The 20,184-nt window shown below is 43.6% G+C and overlaps 1 protein-coding gene across 12 annotated transcripts in view; it reads left to right on the forward strand.

Moving 5' to 3' along the window:
- Positions 1–2,119: 2,119 nt before the first annotated feature.
- The window catches only part of LOC102234723 (protein shisa-6 homolog), a 95,513-nt gene continuing 77,448 nt past the window's right edge, over positions 2,120–20,184 (forward strand). For 5 of the 12 annotated variants that reach the window (XM_023340819.1, XM_023340821.1, XM_023340816.1 and 2 more), the window contains exons 1-4: positions 2,122–2,367; positions 2,807–3,749; positions 4,954–5,114; positions 18,233–18,337. In XM_023340819.1, the coding sequence (XP_023196587.1) occupies positions 3,232–3,749; positions 4,954–5,114; positions 18,233–18,337 (784 nt within the window). In that variant the 5' untranslated portion in view covers positions 2,122–2,367; positions 2,807–3,231. Of the gene's footprint in view, positions 2,368–2,806; positions 3,750–4,953; positions 5,115–18,232; positions 18,338–20,184 lie in introns of all 12 variants that reach the window. The other 7 variants (XM_023340813.1, XM_023340815.1, XM_023340822.1 and 4 more) reach the window with 4 other exon arrangements.

Consider the following 20,184-nt stretch of genomic DNA (forward strand, 5'->3'; position numbering starts at 1 on the left):
TGAAAGGGGATTCAGAGTTTCCATGTCAGAGTTTTGGTTCAAAGAGGAAATGTCCTGTATTTTCTCAGAATATTGTGTTACGTGTCCCAGGTATTACATAAACACATATTGTCCAGTTGTGCTTAGTAAGTACGTACATTTAAATAAAAAAAAAAAAGCTTGTTACAATCCAGTTCTCTTTATTCTATGCAGTAATAGGTTTTGGACAGAAAGTGTGTGCCACTGACTTAGAGATGACTCGTTTCTGAGCTGTTCAATCCGTTTTATACAGTTGAAATCTGAAATTCAGAAATAGCAAATAAAAAGACAGTTTTTTGGGGGGGGGGCTTTGCTCTGAAGTTAGACTAATCTTTACTTGTTTTAGGTTGGTTAGATCCTAACTTACCCTAGACTTACCAAAAGTATTTTTATGTTGCTAAATACCACAATAATGACAGAGAATATGTTAGAGATTTATTTAGTAATGTCTTCAAAGTCAAAATTTTAAACACACTTCCTTAGTATTTGGTAGAATCGTCTTTGAATTGTATGACTAGGGTCAAACATTTCGGACCAGTACACACAGTCCACAGAACCTGTCTTCTCCCTGAGCGTTATGATAGCTAGACATTCCCAGTTTGACTAAAACATGGACACATTGTTTGAACAGACACCTCCAACCATCTGGACGTTGTTTCCAGGTATGAACCAGGCTGTTGCAGCTCTGCCATTCTGTCCCTGTCATCTTTGGTGATTTTTTTGGGCTTCAAGCAAGACCGCAGTGCGTCCCAAAAACACATCCACAGGCGTGCCTCCGATTAACTCAAATGTGTCCGTTAACCTGTCAGATGTTTCCGAAGCTACTACGTAATCTGGGCTTTCCCTCATTGTTTAAAGAGATAATCATTCTGTATGTAAATGCCTGATTTTGAATACATTTTTAAATAAATCTGACACATTTATTTTTTTTCTCTCATTATTGTGGCAGTTAGCAGACAGAAATGATTTTGGTCATTCTGATTGGCCTAAAGCACAAAAGGTTTGGTCTGATTTAACTTCAGACAGAAAAATGTATTTGTTTAGTCTATTTAGTGTATGTACACTTGTGATTTCAACTGGATGCGTGCTATTACACGTATTGGGTTTTGCAGTGGGAGCTTGTGAGCTGCTTCCTGTTTTGCCATGACAATATCACCCCAAGGTTTGTCCAAGCTGATTGTATTATTTACTTCCAATAAAAATGTGACAGGACCAATAGTTGTCCAGTGTGGGATTTTCTTATGTTGTGCTCAGTGACTGGTTATTAGCAATATAAGCTAGCATCAGTATTACTCTGCAGCTAGTCACTAAAACTAACTAAACATGTTCACAACCTGAGCAGAAAACTGATTATTACTGCAGCTAAATTTTAAAGACGCGGCAGCCATGTTGGATTTGAACTCGGGTTAGCTTTCTAAAAGTTGGAAATTCAACTTATACAGAAACTTAACCCCCCCCCCCCCTCAATTGGAATATGGAAAGTGTAACTTCTAAGTAAAAAAAAGAAAGAAACCATTAACAATGTTCATTGTTACAAGTCGAGGAACAATTGGCATTAGCTTATTTTTACGTCACTTGGCTAAACAACAATGTCCTGACGCAAAGACAACATGCTAGCAAAAACAAATGATATTTTTTTCCCCCTTTACTTCGTTTTTTCTTAAATTTTTTTTTTTAACAAATAGATATATGATTGCAGGTGTTTGTTGCTGATTTAGGTTCTTAAGTTTAAATAAAAACTTTCGCGCTCCAAATTTGTAATTTGTTTTTTTAACGATATCCGCAGCCATGTTGGATTTTCTAAAGGCGGCTTCGGGAAGACGTCCTGTTTTTCCCAATCAGGAAAAAACAAAAAACAAAATTGCTCTTATTGGGCTTTTCAGCTGATTTGTCCGAACTTCAAACTTAACACAAATCGAATCCACCATAATTATATGGAATATGCAGCTGCCAAGAGGACTGTGTGGGCAAATAAACAAGTGTCTCTGTGTGTGTGTGTAGAGAGAGAGAGAGAGAGACTGGCCACCGTGTTCTGCAACCACAGACCTGCGAACCGCCGTTTAATTTAGACGTGTTAATGCCAATAAGCGGGGCTTATACTTCCATAAAGCAGGAGGAGGCGGCGGAGGCAGGGAGGAAAAAGGAAGGGAGGGAAGGAGGTCCAATTTACCGATACTTGGCTGAGTTCTGACGCCAGCACTGAAGTGATGTAAGAGACGGAGGGAGGGAGAAGAGAAGAAGTGCGGAGAGAAGGGAGAGAGAGTGACAGAGCCGCTAGGAGCTCCGAGGCGCTCCTCACTTTCGGAGACCCAGACAGAGAGCGAGTCCCTAGCGGGGATCCAAGCAGAGGTAGGTCGCTTTTCATCCTCCCACTCCGAAAACACCAGCTGAGCCTTAAAAGATCTCACCCTGTTTAGTTTTGCGCAGTTTTTTTTTTTTTTTTTTTGGCACGCTTCTGTCAACTGAAATATCATCAATGTTTTCGATTACATTTTCTCTGTGTGGGAGAGAAAATGTAATTCCTTCTTTTTTGAGAAAGAAAGAAAGAAAGAAAGAAAGAAAGAAAGAAAGAAAGAAAGAAAGAAAGAAAGAAAGAAAGAAAGAAAGAAAGAAAGAAAGAAAGAAAGAAAGAAAGAAACCGAGATGATCAGCATGCGTAAAAAAAAAACAAACGAAAGCCAAGTTATTAGGGCTCAAGCTGAAATCGTGGTTATTAATTAACGACGGGGTTTGTTACGTGACGGAAATCCTAATGAAGTCGTCTGGTGTATACTTGTGTTCCCTTCAGATTAAGTTCGCCTCCAGAAGTGGCTGGGTCTCCGGGTATCAGCACCTTGGACAGCGACCCGCGCGACGCAGCTGAGCCGGGGAGGAGAGCGCTCGGAGCCGGGGCTTCCCCCTCAGCTCCTGTCCCTGCCGGGATCGGGCGTTCTGTTGTCACCGCTCCCCCCACCCCCCTCTCTCTGTCTCTCTCTCTTGCGCCGCAATGGGCTTCAGAGCGTTCATTGCATAATAAAAGCAGAGAATGCCCTTGACGACCGCTTTGCGCCCAGCTGTACGCACAATGATTGCACGGGAAACTGCGCGAACAAGGGCAAGACTGTGATCAAGAAGCCCGTTTTTTAATGCTTGACCAGAGTTAAAAGTGTCTTTCGCCAACACGTCTAGAACTTGAAGAGCTTTTTTTTTTCTTTTTTCTTTCCCCGCGCTGCCATGGGGATAAGGCACATTCTCCTGCTGCTCATATACCTGGACCCCCTCTGCGTCCTGAGCGCAGCCACGGGGGGCAAAAAGCCCAAGCAAGCGCCCAGGAAAGCCCCCAAAGCCACGGTGGTGCCCACGGTCGTCCCGCAGAGGACCCCGAAGCCGGCGCCCGCCAAGGACCACGACACCTGCCATGACTACTACGACGTGAGCGGCCAGTTAGACGTGTCGTTCGAGTGCAACAACACGTACCACCGCTACTGCTGCGGGACGTGCTCCATGCGCTTCTGCTGCGAGCACAAGAAGGACCGGCTGAACCAGGCGGGCTGCAAATTCGTCACGCCGGTCCCGGACGCGACCTCCACCTCGACGCCCATCCCGACCATCAACGAGCTGAGTATGGATCACACCAACACGGCGGTGTACATCACCGGCGGGGTCATAGCCTTCATCATAGTGGTGGGGGTGTCGGTCAAAGTGGCTTACGACAAGGCTACGGGTCCGCCTCAGGAAATGAACATACACAGGTGAGTCCATCGTCCGGGAAGGACGTCAGCGAAAACATTGCAAACCGTTTAGTGCCGTCACTTCTGCCTGGAGAGCAAAGGTCAAGAGGAGGATGGTGTCACGTGTTAGTGGAGAGCCGCGTTAGAAACGCGAAAGCGAGGCTGACGGTTAATCTGCTGTTAAGGGTGATGGTAACCTGAAGCAGGCGTTAAACCCCCAAAAGAGTCAAAAGCCTGAAATAATTGCATGTGAGTTGAAAGAGATCTTTGTGGAGGTGTCCGTCGGTGCACATCCATCCTGAAGAGATTAATACCCAACATTCATATTGCATGTTGTACCTCACATCACATTGTCTCCATCACAGGTACTTGGCTAGTGAGGCAGATAAGTCAGAGTGGTTATGGCTCCAACACCATAACCCCACCGCCCCCAACCCCTCACACTGACCCCGCCCTCTGTCTGTGGGCTACATGTGGGCATCTTGACACACCAATCCCCCCACAATGAACACTTGGTGCCATGGTAACAGGCCGTTTCACGCCTCCTCCCGTACTGCAGCCGCGTCCCAGAAACAACGCTGATGGCGAACGGTGCATTATTCAGCACCTGAGCATCCTTCAGTCTGTGAATAATGTCACAGGGCCGCATCAAGGGCGCGTGACATGCATGCGCCGCTGCACGTCCAATAAGGCGCAGGAGGAAGAGTGCGCGGGCATGCACGGGGAGAGGGAGGGGTGAAATATTAATTTCAAAGCAAAAGGTTACACGGCTCGTACATTTTGTCGTACAAAAGCTTTGAGCCGCGGCTCTGCAGATGTAATTAGATTTCCTTCCGTTTTTGTTTCACCCCCCACCTCCCCCCTCTCTTCCAGAAGCCATGCCAGAGCAAGCAAACTTGTTTTTTTTCTAACTTTCTTTCATCATGATTGCTCCTCTACCCGTTCCATCCACCCCTCTCAGATTCCCCCTCCCCCCCGAGGGCTTCAGCCCTCCATATGCACCTGGTGCCGTCTGAAAAACATCCAAATTCAACCCAATTAGTCTGGATGTGTGCACCATCCAGTGTTTGTTCCTCTCGCAAATTAACTTTTCGTCACGTTCCCAGACGTGGGGAAAAGAGGAAAGAGTAAATGTATCAGAGCCGTTTTCAAACACCTGTCCCCTCTTCCCCTCGCGATCCTTTAATCTCGTGTGTAACAGTTGCTCCTGTGTTGCCTTCTCCAGGGCCCTCGCAGACATTCTAATGCAACAGGGGCCCATCCCCATCTCCCAGTACGACTGCGAGAATTTTGCAGCGATGAACGGCTCGCCGAAAGACAACACGCCGATCAGAACCTCGTCGAAGAACCACTACACCCCCGTGCATTCCTCCAAATCCAACCACGGTAAGCCCCCGGGGCCTCGTCTGCGACGCGTGTTAGAAACGCACCGATCAGAAACTTGAGGCCAGTGTCTGATCTCCGATTTTTTTGCAAGAGGATTGATGTGCTGGAATTGATATTGTGGTTTTTCTTCAAGCTCTTTAGCATGATATGTTAGCATTTAGCACAACTGTCATTTTCCACCATGTTTCAAAATGTCGTCAGAGGTTAGACGACAATAAACAAAACAAAAAAAAACAAAGGATAAAGCAGAGCAATTCTCCTGTACCACACTCAGCTTTTTTTTCTTTTTTTTTTTCTTGTTCTGTGCAACCTAGTGGCTCTGTGTATGGTGCATTCACTGACTGGAAAAAGATTACATTTCAGAGTTTCCGACTGGCTGATCAAGCACAAAATAGCCTGATTCTGGTCATCCGCCGATTTCTCTGCGCGTCTTCACTTTGCTCTGAAAGTGCCGCAGCTTTCCCCACACGCATCTGCTGAGGTGTTATACCTGTTTAACGTTAACTCTGGGTCTTTCACTGTGAAGCGTGTTTATTGTTCTCATGTAGATTTCAGAGAAACCTTCCTCAACTGTTCGCCAGTATAATTTCTGACAGAAACATCCTGCAATCATCCGATTAGAGAGAGAGATACAGCAGCAGAGAGGGAGTGAAAAGAGAGAAAGAGAGAGAGAGGGGGCGGGGGAGTAGTGGCCCCGTTAGTGGAGATAATGACAGGCTGGCGGAGCAGTGAGGACTTCACAGACTCTGACAGGCTGGAAGTGACGACCTCTCTCGCTCAGTCAGTGGGTGAATCGGAGCCAGGCTGCTCGGCGTGATTTAACCTCGCAATTCAGAGAGCAGACGGGGAGCATCAATCGCTAAAACGCCGCCCTCTAAATCTCCACCCAGCCCCTACGAAAAAAAAGAGAGAAAGAACTCAGTATGGAGAACACATAAGGTCCAGGAAGCTAGGCGTCATTGGCGGCGGAGGCGGCAGGTTCTTAGGCGAGGCAGGTGTTATCAGATGAAGAGAGGCAAACACACAGATGGGGAATAATGAGATATTACAAAGCAGCCAGTGAGATGGAAAGAAAAACAGGGATGCAGGAGGCTTCGATGTGCAGAATGAGAGAAACTAGAGGGGTTGATTTTGCAGCTGTTAAAGTAAACACACTGACAGTGATTAACTGGCATTTACAGCAAATTCGTCTCGCTGTCCTTCCCATATCCTGTCCAGATAACTGACAAAAACAAGAAAAGATTCTATTTTTGTGCATTGGTTCATTTTTGTCACAAGCTGCGTTTCCACTGACCATGAAGCTGCACAAATTGGAATTACCAAATTAAATTCGCTTAATGGAACCTGCTAATTCAAAAAAAAAAAAAACAAAACAAAAAAACCCGGATGAAAAGTTGTTCCGCTAGGATGAGGTGGTTTTCTTGACTGTGTCGGAATTAGTGTTTTTTTTTTTTTTGCAAAACTGCAATGTATAAACCTTTTTAGCAACACGAGTCATGTGATCAAATGCCTGATGTTACTGCTGGCGAAAATGTCAAAGAACAAGACAGGAAGTTGTAGAAGGATGATGGAACCTTATTAACAACAATAATAACAAGCAATAAGTTGTTTATTAACAACTTATTGCTTTAACAAATTTTTTCAGGTGCAATCATAGTTGCGTTTCTTATTTAGAGGAAACATCGCGATTGCGAAATTGTGTTTTTGGACATTAGTGGAATATAGACAAAGTGTTGTGCACATTTTGGAGTGGAGCTACTGTTTTGCACAGGTCCCCTGAGATACTGACTTTTCTGACATCAGTGATGGCTTCAGTCTGTAGTTTTGAAGACGGTTTGCCACTCAGATTCTCTGTTTGTCTGTGGCAGCCCATCCCAACCGATTGAACTTGGAAGTAAGAACTGGAAAACTAGACAAATTGCATATTTAGGTGAATATACGAGCTGCCCCATGAGAAATTGTTTCACTTTGCCACAGTTCTTGAAATACAGAAATCCATCCATCAGAATCAGGTTCATAAACCCGTCACTCGGTGGCACTCCTCCCCATAGTGCTTTTTCGTTGAAGCTAATGGTAGGAACTGTTGCTTGTGTTGGCAACTTTTCTTTGATGTTTTTTTTTAATGACATTGCGATTGATGATCCAGGTAATGACAAAGTTTCTGTCTTCCCGCTGCAATAAAACTGAACATAGCCAATCAAAAGTCATACAAGTTGGACATAAAACTCCATTGTGCCGATAGAGCATTATTATTAGCTCATTAATTTCAGATGTAAAGTGAGACTCACTTCTGCACTGGAAAAACGGCAGTTAATAATGAGACAAAAAAGCAAGTCTGAGCCTGTTTTGACCTGCTGGATGGAAGCTGGAGTTTGGTGGAGATAAAGATGGAGTTTTCCAAGACTGAAGAAGGTATTTCCAAACCGACGTAACTTCAGTGTGTTGAGTTAAGAGAAGGCATGAGCTACTTGACTAATGACATCATGGTGTTCACATGATGGTGTTCACAAAGACCTAGAAGTGAAACGCATGATATCATTCAGTTGTTTTTTATTGAAAAGAGAAAACAATTATTCCTATTGAGGCTAAAACAGCAAACATGAGAAACAGGTGGCGCTCCTTCAGCATCCACACCGTTTTTGTAAGTGGAAATACTTCCAAACAGCTGATATTGTTTGTTCTTTGTAAGCTGCAGTGTGCAGCAACTAGTGGAGGGGAGGCAAAACTGTGCTACTCCAGACAGCCTGGGAAAACTCTGGTTCCTTTGGCTCTTTTTCTGGCATCTCAGTGAAAGGACTTTAAAATGGGAATTATCCTGATCAGTGTTTCGTTTTGTCCTTTAAGAATAGCCACGTTCTGATGCCGAGTCACAGCCTGATACTTCTGAAAAATCTAATGTCTTGAAATATATGGACCAGATGAAAAGTGCATTTCAATGTCGCTTTGCTTAATTTCTGGACAGTCTGGACACTGTAGTCTTCCAGCTGGTGGTATGGATTTATGTGACTTTGTGTTAACTTGTGACCAGCAGGTTGAAAGTAACATCTAAGTCTGGTCACTTCTGAAGATGTTACATCTACATAAAATGTAGTTGTACACTGCCTGGCCAAAGAAAAAGTTGCCATCTGAATTTACTTGAGAAAACTGGGATGAGCTTCATACTGGGTAGGTACTGTCTGCTGGCAAGAAGTTATTTAACCCCAGCTGATGCAACGATTAACTTAGAATTTCTTAAACAACCATGTGGAAAGACACATCCTGTGGTCAAGGAACAGATGTTAATCTTTAAGAAGTCATGTCATTGGCATTAAGCAGATTGTAGAAGCTACTAATATTGGGTTGAGAACCGTCCAACGCGTTGTCAAAAACAGGAAGGATAGAGGGGAGCAATCGTCTTTGAGGAGAAAATGTGATCTAAGAAAATCCTGACTGCATTTCCACACTCATGTGAAGGGAACCCAAAGGATTAGGACTGAACAGCCGTAGGCACAATAAAATTATTGATCAGTGAATCTAACCAGAGAAGAAGGTTTTAATTTTTGAGGAAGCAGAAAGACTGGACTCTAGAGCGATGGAAGAAGGATCATGTGATCTGACGAGTCCAGATTTACCCTCTTCTATAGTGACGGGTGCATCAGTGTAAGAATAGAAGCAGATGAAGTGGTGCTGCCATCATGTCTAGTTTCTACTGTACCACCCTGTTGGGGCAGTGCTATGATCTGGGGTGGCTGCAGTTGGTTAGGTCAAGGTTCACCAAGATCATAGGGTCAGCTGACCTGAATACACTGAATGATCAGATTATCCCTTCAATGGGTTGTTCCTTCCAAGATGACAATGCCAAGTCTCATTGGACTGAAATTGTGAATGAGAGTTCAGACCTTGACCCGATTGAGAATTTTTGCGATGTACTGGAAAAGGTTTTGACCATTGGTCAGACTCTCCTGTCATCTTTGCAAGATATTTCTTTTTGGCCTAGGCAATGTACATGTAAATAAAATACTGTATAAACCTGTTCATAATATACATCAGTGCAGTTTTTGTTAATGATGTATAGACCAAGTTTAGAGAAATGTACTCTCATAGGTTAGAAACGTTCCGTTTCCTGTATGTTGTGAAACTGAGTGACTAGTGACTCTCCCCCACAATGGGAGCTGTCTTGAGTACATCTGAGCTCGGTGTGTGTGTGTTGGGGTGGGGGGGTGGGGGGGGGGGGGGGGGGGCACAGGTCACACACAAACAATGACAAAGTGCAGCATTCGACAGAAAAAACTCTAAACTCTTCTTGTGTCGCTGAGGGAGCGACTGACATAATCACAGAGAAGCAGTTCTTTTAACAGATATCCGAAACTAAGTTTCACTAGAGACTCCAGATGCTAATCACTAAAAACACCGGTGATTGGAGACCTGAGCCAATGCTTATAGGATTGGATCCGGATATCCGTATTAAACCACAGAAATGGGCTCACTGTCACAGCAGTGCTGAGACAAAGAAAATGTTTGAAACTTTGACATATTTTTGCACCTTGCCTAGATAAGAAATAACTCCAGTTGTGAAGAATACATTCTCTACAGCAAAAACAGAGCTTTAAACACTAGTCATAACCTGTGTATAGAGAAGTAATCTGAACTTAGTGACTTGTATTTTTTTATTATACTGTACCGGCAAAATTAATTAAAGCATCAATTAAATTACTTGATCTCTTGAGTCTTTGCTGAAGGACAAAGTTAAGGAGTTTGATTCAAACAAAGTAGCAGATTACAGACTTGCTGTATGTTGGTGACAGTGGTTACACCCATAAATGCTACACCATTCTATGCTATGTTATAAAGAGTACTACTCACATAATCATACATAATACGACCACTTGGACTTAGCAAGCCCACAGTATGACCCCTATTAAACTCATATCAAGTGCTGGTATTGCTGTCTACTGCAGCTACAAGGGATCCTGTGTGTTTGATGACCTTTATTTAACCGCCTAACAGTAAGAAACCCCGGCAAAAGCCTCATAACGTAATATTTTGGCTTGTGATGGCACCACTTCTTTGTATGTTGCCCTTTTGGTCATGCAGGCTCTTCACAACTTGAATCCTTTCCAGATCCACAGCTGATTAGCATGTGTACCACAGTACATCCAAGTTCCTTAGGGTACTTGGATGTTGGAACATAACCAACAAATAATTTTTTTTTAGAGTGTACTTCTTGCCTTAATCCGTCTCATATTTTACTTTCACATTTGGAAAAAAGTTGCAGTATCCAGATTAAGAAGGATTTAGGATTTGAGGACTCTACAGGGTGCTAACGTCTAGAAAGCCACACCACACCATGTAATTGGCTTTTATGAGAACGGATCTCGATCTCGGAGGGGTGGGGTTAATAGACCCACAAACGGCACAATGGTGCCAAACCAAAAAGGAACAAAAATAATAATAATCTGATAACAGTTTTGAATACATATATATTTAAAGATGTTTTTGCAGCTGTAGTGGCGGATTGTGAGAGAGAAGCAAGTCATGCGGCAAGGTCAACGGACGGAACTAGAACCTGTGACGACCGCATCGAAGACTGAGACTGTATGTGGATACCACTGCACCATCATCGCGCCTATAATTTTATTTTAAAGATGATGCTGAAATCTGGACTTTTTTTTAACTTTTGCTAGTTATGGCAAAGCTCAACCTATGTTCTTTCACCCAATACACCATGTACTTTTTAGAGTCCACTTGTGCCACAGGACAGCAGCCACTTGGAATAAAGGCAGCTAAATAAAGGATTCCTATTCATATCCATCCAGTGGGCACACAGGGTACTTTTTTTCACATTTCTCTATTACGACTGCAGTCTGCATTCATTCACTAAGTGTCTCAGTCCATTCCGTCGCCACATCACTCTCCGCTTAATGTTCGCCAGGCAGCCTTGGAGCGGGACAAGGCTGCCATGGAGCTGCACGTGGCAGGCCGCCTTTTGTTCAACCTTGCTTGTACTTATTGTAAAGGTCAGGCATTGCTCGATTCGTCTAGCCGCGGCTTTGCTTGGCCTGGGAGAATTCTGCCTGCTTGCTAAAGTTAGCCAGGCCCAACCCTTCCCAACCTTCATGTCAGGGAGAACAGGCGGTCCTGACGGGGCTTGGACATGAAAGGCAGTGGCAGTGCGGGCGAGGGCGTGCTTGATGTGCGCATAATAATCGGGAGCCCCACTGTACACACCCGCTCTCGACAGTGAATGCATATTCATGCGCGCTTAAATGGGCATTTGGCACACACGGAGGAGGCGGGCCTCTTAAGAAGAGGGTCCTCAGATAGAGTCATCGCTGATGAGTTTGGCACTTCACATCCAGAGGCTTTTTCGAGACGCTTTTAAATCAGGTAGAGAGACCTCATAAAGCAAGTGGCTAAAGGGCCCAGGAGGATCCTATCAGCTTCAGTTTGGAGCGGGAATAACATCCATTTTTCCTTTGATCCGCGGCATGTGAAGATGCTCTGTCGCTCTCAGCAGTAATCACATCCTTGCCAAAATATTTTTTTTTTTTATATCCCTTTCTTGTCGTTTTGGAACTTCTTTTTTCTTGGAGACTCTAAAAATACAAGCTGATTTCTTTTTTCCCCCTTCACAGGCCTTATGTGACATGGCGCCCTCGGTGCATGACAAACTTCCTTGCTTTTTCAGGGCTATATATTTGGGTTAAAAGAGAAAATAAATTGGAGCCCATAGCAAAAAAAATACATAAAAATAGTGTAGACAGCATAATATGATACCAGCGCAAAGTGCAGCTATTTTTATTTGAATCCCCTCTGCGTTTTTGTCGGGCTCAGATTCTCTTTTAGGCCGGGGTGTAGACACAGAGCGCCCTGCAGCCACAACAAGACGCAGTCCTTGAGAGGGGAGGAGCAGATAACTTAACACTGGTTCGCCTTTGGTTAAAGTAAACAATAACCGCTCACTGAGTAATGCAGTTTGGCTCACGGCTTTCCTCAGATGAAGTTGATTTATCTGCCGCACACCGGAGACACGGATCTGTTCTTTCTTTTTTTGTCTCTTTTTTTTTTGTTTTTATTTTTAAAAAAAAGCAGAAAAATACAAAACGTGTTGCTTGGTTTCCTCTCTGACATTTTCCTAATGCGCAAAATGATGAAATATAGTTTCCAGGTAGCGCGGAGTGTCGCCGTTCTCCTCCGTCTCGCTTTGTTCAACGGCGGGGAAAAAAAAAAGAAGAAGAAAACAATCACTCCCGTAGAGCAATTCCGGAAAAAAAAAAAAGAGAAGCAAATTGGATTATGAGTTATGTTCCCTGCATCACAGCTATGAGAGTAAGCAGAATCACCATCTTAGAGCGCTTGGCCCCATGGCGGCTGAGAAGCCGTCAGCAGCTGTCTGTATCTGCCTCATCGCCTCCAGCGTGGGGCACGCCGGGGGGGTCTTGGGCAATCAGCTAATTTTGTTTGAGATGGGCAAACTTTGGAGCTTAAAGGTCAGCAGTGGTGGACCATGAGAGGTCCTCATGATCGACTAATCATTCCAGCCGTTTAAGCTGCTTTGACATGACCTTCAGATATTTTTAAAGCGCCACAGTGCCCATAGCGCCATGAAAAAGTATTCACAGCCCTTGAATGCGACGGCATGCAGCCACACGTTTCTATGTATTTTATTCGCTGCAAAACCTTGCTAAGTGTTGTTGGTCTAATTTCGAGTGCAAATATCTTAGCACACTTGAAATAAGATATAAGAGATTATATAAGAGGTTGTTTTAAGTCAATAATTCCTTAATACTGATGAAAAATTACTAGTTATTTGGGAAATTATCTGTTAGTGAGGCAAGACATTTTTTCCATATTATAAGTGAAACAATCTACTGATGAAACTAGTACTTTTTTTAAAACCAATATTAAGGAATTATTGACTTAAAACAAGCTCATGAGTCTTGTTGAAACCTTACTTATAAGTTAGTTTCTTCTTGTTTCAAGTGTACTAGAAACTAGACCAAAAATACTTGGTAAGATTTTTGTGTTTTTGCAGAGCTGGAATTTTTAAACTAGTAGAGCAACACAAAATAGTCAATAACAGTGAAGTGGAAGAAAAAGAATCTTAAGGTGTAAAAATAGGGCGATAGCATCTGCAGGTACGAGAAATACTTTGGTGTTGTATCTTTGGTGGCATTTACAATAAAGTTTCATAGGGATTATTTTTCAAGATTTCAAGTTTGAGCTGCAGCTAACAAGATGAAAGGTTCAAGCACATTTATCTTTGCTTTAATCTCAAGAAAGATTAAAGTATGGGACTGACATCAAACCTGACTTCACTGTTGATTATTTGTAAACCACTGAGATCTGCTTTCATGTAGTGACCAGACTGACTGCTCCCATTAAAACGCAACAGCAGCATTTTCAACGGAGATCCCAGTAGTTCTCACTAAGCTTTAAGTCCAAAGAAGCCATATTGGATGTTGAGATCAGGTTTTTAGTGAGAACTCAACAGATTTCCAACATGATGTTCCAAACTCATGGGAGACAAAGTTTTCTAATCTAAAATGGGAAACTTCAACTTCCAAGTAAAAAATGGAATTGACGACAAAACCAGTCGTTCCATTGGTAAGAACAAACCTAACAATGTGTCGATCTTATTTTAAAAAGTATGCAAAGATGGTGGTACTTGGTAGACTTAACCTTTTCTGAAGTGCTTAAGAGAGAAACGCTAAACTAAAGAATTATTTTATGGCACTAACTGGGTGTCTGAGGTCATTGGCTTGCTGAATATACCCTACAATTTCCATATTGCTACTGAAAAAAACATTCCGGTGAAATGGTTTAATAACCATTGTCCTACACAAGTAGCATTTTGCATGTTTCATCTCACCAGCGCAGTCTTCCACATGTGTGCTGTATCCAACGCATTGCTTATATTATTTTGATTATCCACTACTGAAGTGACTTATGAGATCAGTTGCAGTTATAATCCCTGTATTTAGGGATTCATGCCTCACTTTTCACATTCTTATTTGTACAAAAAGAACAAGAACCATGCGTAATTTCCTTCTATTTTGAAATTCTGTGCTACTTTGTGTTGATTGGGCCAAATAAAAAACCCAATGCAACATATTTAAGTTTGTGGTCACAGCAGAACAACATTTGGAAAAAGTTAAACAGCTTTGCAAGGCAGTCCAGCTCCCTTTATTTGCCCAGACAGCATATGTACAGACAATAATTAGTGTAATTGTTTGCCAAAAGGCTCTTTTAGCATTATATTCAGTGAGCTGTCCTGTCCCAGCCACACACACACCCAAACACACACCCCAACGCACCCCCACTCACGCACACACACACTAATTTCTCCCCCACACCCCTTTCTCCTTCCCGCCAATTAATCCTGCCATAACATCTCCGCTGTGCTGACTGTGACCTCTCCGGCTCCTGATTGGCCGGATGAGCTTCAACCCAGTATTATAAATAACACTTCCGTGCTGACTGCATCAACATATTTAATTGAGGCTTCTCCCAGAGTGCACCTGTGTTAAACCTCAGCATCTCAGAGACCCGAGCTAATTGTCTCCTGGCCTTTGTCTTATTATTACCCCTTATTATGCAGACGGACCTTTGGCCCCGCAAAGTGTATACATGTTCATCAGAGGTGGGATTCAGGTGTGAAGGCAGAGATTCATCAGCATCTCTTTGCAGTGTACGGTTAATTATGACCTACAATGAAATCGGGACTCCTGCAATTCGCCAGTATTAACACAAGAGGGCTTGTGTTAATGGCACCAAAAATGCCATTTTGGTACTTTGCCAAAAGGGCACTAAAAAAATCTCAAAGTGTCTCAGGATATAAAACAAAAAGGTAGATAGATGGAGACTGCACACAGATTGTTTTAGAGGATACGATGCACCACTTAGATTCCCTCTGCCTGACTCTAGTAAGGGTTGGCTGACTTTGAATTGGCGCATGCCCTCCCTCGTCTCAGCAGCGCAGCATCGCACTCTGCTCCATTCAAGATGCAATTATCTAAATATTCAAATTCATCCTCTCCTGGAGGTAATTCAGAAAGTCTAAGTGTCCAGCAATGGCTGATTAAAGAATGATTACCTTGTGGATTCTCAGCCCCTCCTTGCCACGGTGCGCCAGGCGTGTACGAAGTCACCATTTCCTTTGTATCAGGGACGATAAATTCATAATGCGCGGCCATTGCCCTGCGGGCCCTTCGCGACAAACCTCGGCTTAATGAGCTGGAGATGGGAGCGGCTTGGCGAAACGAGCGGGATGACGGCTCTTGAGGGGGTCTTTCAGATGGAAGGGGTTGTCGCATTTGGTTGCCGGGCGGCCTATCAGTGACAAAGGTGACGGAGGGAAACAACAATGGCATGTGTTTGTGTCAGACACGAAATTGCTTGTATGATTGAATGGGAAAAATAACCCCAGCAGATACTCTATCTGCAGCCATAAAAGCATTGTGCTGAGAGGTGTGATTGAGTTCAAAGTGCATCGGTATGTGGGCGGTGGAAACGTATTGCTTTTCAGACCTTTTTTTGCTTTCCCCCCTTCTTTCTTTTCCTCTCTCAAACGGTCCAGAGTGCTTGTCTGTACGGTTCACATATCAGCCGTTCCTCCTTTATTTGTGTCTAACAGAAATGACACTGTGCAGAAATTCTCCTCTTGATATCTGGGTGGGAGAGATAAAATAGTCAAATATTGGACAATTTTAAAAGGTCACCGGCAAAACTTGAACCGCTAAACATACAGTATCTGCTTTGTTAAGCTCCTCAAACATAACATCGTATAATAATTGCATTCAGGGGTGGGGATGTGATGTTTCGGTATCCTGGTCTATATTAAAAAAGTAGATATGCTGTTCAGAGATGTACTTATAGTGGAGAAGCTGGGATTTGCCAATACCAACATTTGCTTCTTCTAATTTGTCTTTAAGTACCTTCTCTTTTGACCCCTCCTTTCATTAGTGGTCATTAATTTATTAAATTAGGAGCTGAGGCAACTTTCCACTCTGGTTAATAAAACGGTTGCAGTAAAGCAGAGTTTTATTGCTTTAAAACAAAGAAAATAATTCGAAGTAGACTAAGCTTCTTAAGCGTCTCACATTAGTCAGGAGTCGTAAACATTGATTTCTGCATGTATTCTGTAGAAAATTCAGCCCAATACAGTCACTTAAAGATTTCCACCACTTTTAATTTTTAGTTTCTATAACAAACAAAGTTTGAAAGCTGAGAAGAAATAATAATAAAAAAAAAAAAAAAAAAAATCAAAGCAACTTTGTTGTAAAAGCATTCAGCCTTGCCGGTGTCTGCTGAAGTTAGTTCTGGGTCAGTTCGCTGCTTCAGCAATTCAATAAAATGTCCCCAAGGCTGGTAGCTGGTACAGACTTATATCCTTTGATGCTCTGCTCCTTTTTGGGTACAAAACTGCAAGAGTACAAAATGGAGACGGAGTGAAAATGACCAGCGACCCACCAAAGTCTGGTTCTGTTGTAACAGCTTTGGTGGAGACTGGTTGATCTGGCACACCTCCACTGCAGACACAGTTGTCTCTCAAATAGTTTCTTACGCCTTTTGTGCTTCTTCTGATGTCCCCGACGCCGAAAGATCGTCAACTTTGCTTTTACTTCTAACAGCAGCTTTTACTCTGAAAAGAGGCTTGGTTTACTGATTAGTAAACAATCAGAGCTTTGATTGGCCATTTCTGGTCACCAGCCAAACTCTCAATGCGTCTCAAGCAATCATATAAACCCCCTCGTCTCCGATTGGGACGTATTTAAAACACTCGAACCAATGGCCAATCCTTTAATTGTATGTGATAAAAATGTTTTCCTGTGTAATTTGTTACTTGTTAGGAAGTGCAATCAGTTGTACATAAGCAGAGGTGACATTGGTGTGCCCACTTGTGTCATGTGCATATCATGTTTAACGACCTGCATGTGCGTTCAGGAAGCCAAATTACGAGAGAGCATTCTGCTCTAAGCCTGATGGTTGAAAACTAGAAAAATGTCACCTTCGAATTAGTGAAAGGCTTCTGGCTGACTTTAACGACCTCAGTGACTGGAGCATGAACTTTAGGACGTATTCGGCTTCCATCTGTTGGAAAAAGAAAAACCTAAGACAAAAAATAAAACCTCATTCAAGTCAAGCTACAAAATGATACCTGCAATACAATTGACTAAAATGAAACTACCCTTTTTAAGGAGAAGGGCTTTGGGGAGAGCCTGTGTACTGTGGCCAATCCGTGACCAAAAGAGGTCAGCAGAGGTGGATGTATGCCTGGCTAAGGAATCCATTTGGAGGTTTTCTTTGTATGTCCCTCTCAGAAGGTCGACCCTGAAACATTTAGAGGCATTTTCAAAGCCTTCCAGCCTAATGGGCTTGGCACACGGGGAGTGACGTCGCTCACGCTCCGTTCATTTTGTACGAGGAGGACAATTGCTGCCAAGCAACCGGCAAAATACGAGTATGTAAAATCTCGTGTAGACGTTGACGCATGGGCTAGCAACACACAAAAAAAAATATAAACGTTGAAAAACGCTCAACTTTCGTCACTGTTGCTGCCGTATCCCGTCCGTTGGGCTCACCCCTTTTGCTTTCACACATACATCACACTACAACAAAATATTGTTGCTTTTGCCAGTTGCTAGCGACTTACATTTGTGACTGTGTGTTAAGATTTGAAGCATTTGTCCCAATGTGACCAAGAAAACCAAGAAATAGTTGTCAAACCAGATCCGGCGGCACGGGCGGCCCACGTTGCCCGCCCACAGTCAGCTGTTTGTTGTTTTTACCTTAAAGTGGCCCACTCTCTGTTATTCCTATATCGATTTGATACAGTAGTGGCTTTCACACTGCCCATATCTGTGCCTTCTGTCACTTTTTTTCAGCAGGTGTTTTTATTTTGCCCCCCTCACCGTTAAACTCGTCTGGAGGTTTCAGTGCTTTGCTAAACCCTTCTGAGTTTGATTGACCTTGGAAGAAACAACAAAAACAAACAAAGCCGTGCGTTGGCTCAATTAAAAATCCACATGTTTAATGGTCAGAATACTAACAAAACCTTTTCTCTCTCTCTCTCTGCATCCATGTGCCTGTGTCCACCTGAATGAATCAACATGCAAATGTGGTGCTCGCGCCACCAGGCCTCCACTACGGGAAAGAGAGCATCCGGAGCAGCGGCGGCGGCGGCGACCTTCACAACTTCATCTCCTCTGGCTTCGTGACGCTCGGTCGAGGCCACCAGAAAGGTAGAGCGCCACCTTTCCTCCGCATTTCCTTCTCTTCTCCTCACGCAGGCGAACCTCCTCTCTCATCCATACACCGACACGCCGCGCTGCACACACCCGGCTGAATGCTAATTCCCGGCCTCTAATGTTCCACTCGCAACACTGGCGATCAACAACAAGACACTCGATGAAGGTGAAATGTTTTCAGATTCAATTTCCCTCCCCGGGTAATTCACATGGACTCCTGCCTCTGCGTTTTTGCAATTAAGTACAAGCCCGCGCGCGCGCCCGCCTCCACCGGTGGGTGACGCAGGGGCGGAGAAGGTGACTTCCAACTCATACACAGTCATGACCACATGCCATTAGTTGGGGGTGTTGCAGGGGGCAAAGTTTTCCCATGGGTAAAACACTAATTAGTATGCAGCTAAGACGTTGTGATTTATTCCGTTTATTTATTTATTTATACAAACCCCCCTTTCACCCGATAGCATCTTTTTGAATATTTAATTGAACGCCTGTTCTGCTGCATTGTGAATGACTGCTCTAGTGACAAGTTTACATCATTTCAATATAATCGTGACTTCCGCTGCCGTGTGCTTCCCTTCATATCGCCGTCGGAGCTCGCTGGTTTCCGGTTCGCCGTCCTGACCTGCTGTAGCTTTGGTATCCGCTTGGTTTGATTTCACGCGTTGTTTCGGACGCCGCGCGTCGCGGGGTTTTTGTCTTCAACTACGTCGAACTGCGTGGGGTGAGAAGTTTCCCCCATGTCCTTAACGCGCTTGAGCAAACGTCGTATTTTTATTTTGACTTAAAATTAGCCGTTACTTGTTAGCTCTCTGTCTGATTTGATTCCAGGGGGCTTGGTCTTCTTCTTCTTCTTTTATGGCGTTTACTGGCAGTTTACATGCTTGGTGTATTACCGCCATCAACTGAATGGAGATGTAATTCAGAAATTCACTTTATCCTATATCTTCGAAAACCTTAAAATATCCGCATTATATACATACTTATAGACTCACACACACAGACATACTAAATCCTCCAGGGATTGCTCCATTTCACAATCTCGTGCAGCTGGATTAAAAACAACAACAACAACAAAAAATCAGACGTTGAAACCCCAACCCATTCTCACTCCCCACTCGTCAATATATGACGAGTGGGGAGTGAGGATTTGTTGTGAAACCCCCGTCTCCCACAGTGGCCCCCTCCCCCTTTCTCTACAAGAGATGAGTAATGTGGCAAAAAGTTATTAGGGTTTTATGAATCTTGCGAATTTTACAGTCCCTAATTTGTTTAAACAGATTTTCGCTTTTGTGCAAACATGACAATAGCGGGCCTCCCACACGGCTGGCAGTGAACTCCCTGTGACAGTATGGGGTGTGCTTTAGCTTTCAGCATCAGTGCTGGTAATTCTGCAGTAATTCTGTGCTTTTCCTCTCAGCGGCTTGCTTCTGATTACCGTTGTGCAAAAACAAATGACAGATTGTGAGATTGGGATGGCGTGCTGATGCTAAAACACCCTTCCCTCCTCCTTTAAAAAAAAAACAAAACAAATACAGAACAGAAAAGAAAAGAGAAATAAGTAAAGCACATGGAATCTTTAAACAGTTTTCTCTTTTGGCAGCATCTCTGTTTGGCTGCGCGGCGCCCGGAGGCAGGTGTTACTGCAGACTGGATCCTTAAAATCAATGAAGCTCCGTTGTGAAATTTCGCTTGGATATTGTTGCCTCTCTGAATTATCTGCAGCATCTTCACCACTGTACAATAACTCCGGGGGCAACAGAACGAAACGAGCAGTTTCTGCTAATGCCTCCCCCGCTCTCCGTCTCTCGCCCCAAGCCGCTTCTTTTCTCATCTGCAAATGC

Source organism: Xiphophorus maculatus, chromosome 10, assembly GCF_002775205.1.
Source record: "Xiphophorus maculatus strain JP 163 A chromosome 10, X_maculatus-5.0-male, whole genome shotgun sequence".
Lineage (NCBI taxonomy): Eukaryota > Metazoa > Chordata > Actinopteri > Cyprinodontiformes > Poeciliidae > Xiphophorus > Xiphophorus maculatus.